This window comes from Osmerus mordax, chromosome 5, assembly GCF_038355195.1.
Source record: "Osmerus mordax isolate fOsmMor3 chromosome 5, fOsmMor3.pri, whole genome shotgun sequence".
Lineage (NCBI taxonomy): Eukaryota > Metazoa > Chordata > Actinopteri > Osmeriformes > Osmeridae > Osmerus > Osmerus mordax.
The window spans coordinates 8,895,186-8,901,657 of record NC_090054.1 but is presented as its reverse complement, the minus strand read 5'-3'; the positions used below and the strand labels follow the sequence as shown (position 1 = coordinate 8,901,657).

Below are 6,472 nucleotides of genomic sequence, written 5' to 3'. Positions count from 1 at the left end.
ATGTTTTGCTTCTAAGTACATTATATACGTGTGAAATGATTTCCTGAAAGCATGTGCAAAGCGCTAAAACTTTGTCACACTGAAATGTGGAGTTAAACCGAAGAACAGTTTCTCTTCCGTTTTCAGATCAGGTTTTAATGGGCGGAGGCAAAAAATGCCCTATCTACGTCATTTCGCCCTATCTACGTCAGATCACTGAATGGCTCCTCCTGCTGTACTGTTATTGTAGCCTACATCAGCTAGCTAGCTATCTTCAGGATGTCTCCCACCACCCGCAACTGCATCTTCCCTGGATGCAAGAACTCCAGCTGCGCTGCAACGCCATTTAAGTTCCCTATTGATAATGAAAGGAAAAATAGGTGGATAGATTTTGTGAAGAGCCACGCTCATGGAAAGCTTCGTATAAACTCCAACAGCCGCCTCTGCACTGACCATTTCACGGCGGACAGTTTTAACATGGACCAGAGACAGACGGGGTTCACAAACACACGGCTTCTCTTGCAGCGCGGAGCCGTACCGAGCATCGCCCCTCCGGCCGTTCTCCGGTCGCACCTAGACCATCCACCGCCGCCAGCAGTGCATCACTCAGTTCTGTATGCTTGTTATAATTATACTAGATAACTTTTCCAGAGGTATGTCTGCTATGAGTTAGTGCAAACCGCTAAGTTGATATTAGGCTACTTGGTGTAGAATGATGGTATTTTGGTGAAATGGTAGCTAATGTGTTAGAAGTAGCCTAGTTGAAGAGCTCACTGTCTGCTGTCTCTGGTGTCCATTTTTACTGTTACAGCTCAGGGGAACATTTCATTTATATGCATCAGTATGTTTCACTCATTGAACAAATAAATTCTAATTCTATACGGTTTTGTTCGGCTTGACATAGCGTCCATTATCTGGGTCGGAGGTAGGCACTAGGCAGCGAGGGGTGGAGCTTCAGCTCCTTCAGGCGACACGCCCCCCCAGTCTCAAGCAGAGAAGACTGCTGATTTTTTCACGATTTGAAAGCCTAATTTAACATACTTATTTTTTCATTTGAATTTGGATGGATAGTTAATAACACATTATTCTGTGGTGTGGCGAACTTAAAACTCGTTTCCAGGTCCACTTTACAGGATCTTTAATTGTGGTTTCAAACCAGTGTAGCTCACTGCAACGCTGTAGCCTAGATCACAGAAAGCTCACAACACATTTAAAATACACACATGTTGAGGCTCACAGAATAAAGAAAAATCATTTTTATTAGTTGTATTTACAATGATCTATAAAGTAGAACAATGACCTGCATACAGTAAATCTGTTCTAGCATCATACTGTAACTCTAATACAGCTGGATGCAGCACAATGACTCAGATCTTGCACACTGCTAGATACAGACAGAATACATTACATCATAGAACAGAGAAAGAAAGCTTGAAATGAGTTTCTTTTGATCCAGTGTTTTTAGAAATGTTGGGTGCAAGATACATTTGACTTAACCTATGATTATGGCATTATGTCTTTGTAAGAGTTCCAAAGCTCATTACTGCAGAATGAGAGAAAATACTTAATGTGTGGCATTTAACAAATAGGCTACTTTAGCTGTAGAGTTCCTAGAATGTCAGATTTGTTTATGTTAACTAGTTCCTCTCTCCATCTCCCCCTTGTATCTCCCTTATTCTTGTTCTCAATCTCTCACTCACTCTCTGTCTTTCTCTGTCCCTCTCTCTCATTCTCTCTCTCTCTCTCTCTATTTCTACTTTTCTTAATGTCCCTACAATCATATACTGTGTGAGGAGTAACAGTGAGAGCACTCTTTAAAAGATCATTCTGATAATTCTTTAAACTGCTTGGGGCTGATGAGTGGATTAGCCAAGCACCTGCCCACAGCATCTACAAGGCTTAGGTAGCTTTACAAAGCGCAAGGTGAGTTCCTTCACTTCCAGATTTCACAAATACCCTACACATTAAGTTACAGTCAGAACCCAGTTAAAAGGCTAACAGACCAACCACCACTGGAGCTGTCCATAATCAGCCTACATCTGGTGTGCTACAGTACACTCCTGTACGTAGCATTACGGAACCCAAGTCAGATTTTTTACCATGGGTATTTAAGACTCTGTCACTGGAGGACCTAACTGTGACAAAACAATATCTTTAGATTGCAGTAGTTTGTGTGTGCATATACAGTATGTGTGTTTGCGTGTATACGTGTGCTATGTGTGTGCATTGTTCTCAGTAATCAACATACTCTAACAAGTTACTGCTGTATAAGGTTAATTTGAGAGTTAAATGGAATTTTAAGGGGCGAGGCATAACACAGTTGTTCCTACATTTCACAGTGAGGAGTGGACAACACTCAAATGTTATTTTGACTACATCATGTTGCCTTACGGATGGTGGGAAGTGGAAAATCCAAAATTTGGACCGTATATAGGAGTCGTTGGCATGGTTCTGGGGGCAGGGGTATGGATGGGAGGATGGTGGCAGGGTTAATTGGAGAGAAGGTGCAGCAGCAAGGGTAGCAGCAGTATCAGGTAGCTGACCCCTCCACCCAGTTTGGAGCCATTGCCTGTCACGTTGCAGTCGTCAGAGAAGCAGCAGTGAACCTTGACTCCAGGTGCCCTGTAGCCTTGGCTGTTGGCCTGGCTGCAGAAGGACTTGTAGGAACAAGACTTCATCACCCCACCTGGGATACAGAGAGAGGCAGCATAGAACACCTCCATCACACCAGGGTTTTGGATTAGATAGTCCTAAATGTACAATACGTAATTGTTGCTAATTCAAGTAATTCAAACACAGCTAATTAAGATTATTGAATGACTCAACATCAAATCTTCTGTTTACCCCAGAAAGCCCCTCGTCCCCTGCTGTTTCTGAGCTATGGCCAGACAGAGCAGCTTGTTTGCCCAAGCCCACACACACACAGACATGCACACACCCACACACACAGTGTATTGATATTAAGACTTATACTACACTGTGTGACTCACTGCCGTGGCCTCGGACAACGGCACATGCGTCTGAGTAGCTGGGACAGATTTTGGAGCCCTGGCGGTTGCAGTCCTCGTCATTAGAGCCCATGCAGGTGTAGCATTGTAAAGCTTCACCTTGAGACAGAGAGTAAGAAGGATTGATATATAGTATACAATATAGTGAAGATATATTACATTTTAAACATGCAACAGGACCCAAATGGTTTATAAAGAATGTTTTACGATTAGAAGCAAGAAAATATAAAAAATACAATCAAACTGGAAATCTGTAAGAGCTGAGGTTGTTAGTATCAGACTAATGTTACATTAGTATTCATCCAATAAAAAACACCATCTCATACATTATCCATCTTTACAGTAGAATGTATTTCAACACCTCACTTACAGTAGGTAAAGAATACAAAATCAAACTAGTCATACAGCTAACAACAAGCCTGATAAAACCAGATTATTGAGTGACATCCAATAATTCAGTGATGGTGGATGAGTGTGTCCTGAATCTGACTGGAGGTGAACACCATCCATTATTGCATTGGTAAAATGCAGTAGCCACTGGACTTCTGATTTACTCTGGTACACATCAAGGCAGTGAGCTCCTGTATACCATACACAGGTTCTCAATCAGTGTCCCTGGTCTTTATACGCCCTTGAAGAAAAGTCAGTAATAGACAGGCTTGTAAATAACAAACTTACATTTCTGCAACCTCAGTCAGCCTCACGGCCTGACTTATGCTGAGATGGATTGAAAAGCGAAACAATATTTTTTGTGGGTTTTTTGTCTTATGAAAAGCCTAAAAATAAAGTAAATTTAAATTACCACCTCAACTCAAACTCAACCATTACACAAACAAGGTGTTTGTGATGTATGCTGGTTGTAGACCAACTTAGCTACAGTGATGTGACAGGTGTAAGACTCTTGCACTGGAAAACACTTTTTTGTTCACATCTATAATTCATCTAGCTTCCAGCTTCTGATCTAAAACTGTGTTGGTCCCATTGGTACATTTATAGTGTGCATGATAAGTAGACATTACCGTAACTGTCTTATGATATTATAGTAGCCCTTACTTCAATTACAGTAACAAGGTGATAGTCAATCCCATTAATGTACTGTAATTGGTATGGTCTATGGCAACAACCCATAGCTTTATTTTTGATGTATGATTTTAATGTTGCTTTCATCCATTTGTCTCACATTACCATACAGCAAATACAGTGGATGTAAACTGTACATACACAAGATAGAGTGTTGTCTATTTAGGACAGATGAGACTGCACTTCTTACCTTATTCTCTGAACTCCCTTAGAACTCCTGTGGAAACACTTATTCTCCTATCAGTTTTATTGTATTTTTTTTTGAAGGAATCAAACAGGACCCAGCTCAGAGGGACCAGAGTGAACTATGCTCACCCCGACCTGTCTGATTTGTTTGGACCAAAAACTATTTTCTCAAGCCTTTCTTTGATCAAGTCATCAGACTTGACTGTAGACCAAAACAAAACAGAGTCAATGTTTAGTCCAGAGAGATATTGATCTTCAGGCTGCACCAGGTCCAAGTTTGCATACCCATCAAACCCCTTTGTACGGCTTCAGAATTCCATATCTCCTGTTCTCTAAAGTATATCTTTTTATTGTTTCTATTCCTACAGAATCCAGAAGAAAAACAACAAATTCCTAGTAGCAGAAATTGTCTGTATTTTGGATTTCTAAGCTTGTCTATGGTTTGACATGTAAGTGCCCCCTGCCGTGTCCAGATGACCCCAATCCATCCCTGCAGCCTCAGCAGCCCAGCTCACCACACATGCTTCTGGAATTAGCCCTCAGGCCTATTAGGAGATTAGCTGATGGGATGGCATGCTCGTTAGCAGATGACAGACTGAGATGTTGCAAAATCTCGAAACTCAACTAACAAGACAAACTTAATAAATGTAAGGAATCAATAAAAAGAGAGACTTTTTATTTAAGGTCTAATAAATATCATGTAACACAGAATATAATCTATTAAAATACTGTACAATAACAGGATGGATGTTTCTTATCAAGAAAAAAAGTTATTATTCTACGTTGCAGGTTCTCAGATAGAAGCATACAGTCAGCAATGAATAAAAAAGTCTTTGGGAGGATAAGGGTCAGAAAACTGAATTAGAGAGGTTGCTCTCTATGTACATTACATTTAAAAAAAGCAAAAGAATGAAGACATATGAAGGACGTAACGAGGAAATATGGATCAAATCAATAAAAAGGTAATATGCTTGTGAGTGAATAAGGGATAGAAAGTCAGAGAAACCGAGACAGTGTGTGAGGGAGAAGGGAGAGATTCCTTACTGTAGGTAGTGAAGAAGATGAGGGAGGCCAGAAGCAGGTAGCACTGGATGGCTCTCATGTTGCTGGTGGTCCGTACTTGTGGCGATCACGGTGAAAAGCAGGTTGTTTGGTGCCAAAGCCCCTTTTTCTTAATCCAAGCTATCACAGAGTTAATACCTCTGCATGTAGGGACTCGGAGATGATCTGCTCCTCCTCTGAGGCACCTCAGCAGACACTAGGGCTTTCCCAAACAGACTAATCAATGGAGAGGCAGGTACAGTACTGACAGCTCATCTTACAGCTATTTTCCTGAACCCTGCCGGTCCTGACTCCGCCTTGTCCTGCCATGCCTTATAACACCCAGCCACACCCCTCTCTCTTCACAGGGCTTTGAAAATGTACTTTCTTAAAGAAATCATAGTGATGTAACTAGAGTTCGTAACATGAGCTGAGGATATCTCTGGCACTGTTTATGTCCAATTTCCTAGTATTGTGATCATGTTCAGCAAGACAGCCTTTGGTCAATCTGCTTTCTCGGTTAAAGTAGAGCAGAAGTGGAATTTCATACCCACAAACCTTAGAAACTCAGGATGCCTGTTTAAAACCAACTTCAAGCTTTGGCTAAAGTCAACATAAATATGTCACCACCAATGGTAGCCTTGCATTTGTTGTATTTATCTTACTGTTTCTATCTCACATTGATGGACTTTTATGAATTGCGATGTCTTATGTAATGTATTTGCTGCTCTGAGGTTGCTTTTTGTCTACCTGGAACAACAATTAACATTGTGATAAAAAACAGATTTAAGGTACAATACGATGTACGCTGATATTATTAGTACATATACTTTTGCAAACAGTAGTCAATTTTCGCTTGTTGACTAAAGGCCGATTTATAGTACTCCGACTTCGTTACGGACAGACGGAGTTGGACGGATTTGTTGAATTTATAATACTCCGAAGGTTGTGGGTGCTGAAAACAATTCACCGCCAGAAGTGTAGGTGGTGCAATGCAATGCTAGCTAGGTTATCGAAAAGTCGGAGCAAATTTACAAAAGCCGTTTCATCAATAAAATAAGCACATTTTCAGCAACTACACTGCCCATTTCTCGTCACATTGTAATTCAGATGCTGATTTACATGTACTGTTTAGCTGAAATATGAATTGTAAAAACTTACAGCAATGGCGGTCAAAG

At 40.8% G+C, this 6,472-nt stretch overlaps 1 protein-coding gene across 2 annotated transcripts; it reads right to left on the bottom strand.

The window, feature by feature from the left end:
- Positions 1 to 1,217: 1,217 nt before the first annotated feature.
- ly6pge (lymphocyte antigen 6 family member pge) lies at positions 1,218 to 6,472 on the bottom strand. Of its 2 annotated transcripts, XM_067236820.1 has the most exons (4): positions 6,456 to 6,472; positions 5,298 to 5,511; positions 2,958 to 3,086; positions 1,218 to 2,665 (listed from the first exon to the last, which is right to left on the bottom strand). In XM_067236820.1, exons 2-4 carry the CDS (start codon positions 5,353 to 5,355, stop codon positions 2,469 to 2,471), a joined length of 384 nt encoding a protein of 127 aa, XP_067092921.1. In that variant the 5' UTR covers positions 5,356 to 5,511; positions 6,456 to 6,472; the 3' UTR covers positions 1,218 to 2,468. The 2 variants fall into 2 exon arrangements, with proteins under 2 accessions (XP_067092921.1, XP_067092922.1); XM_067236821.1 differs by lacking the exon at positions 6,456 to 6,472 and having other exon boundaries at positions 2,970 to 3,086; positions 5,298 to 6,252.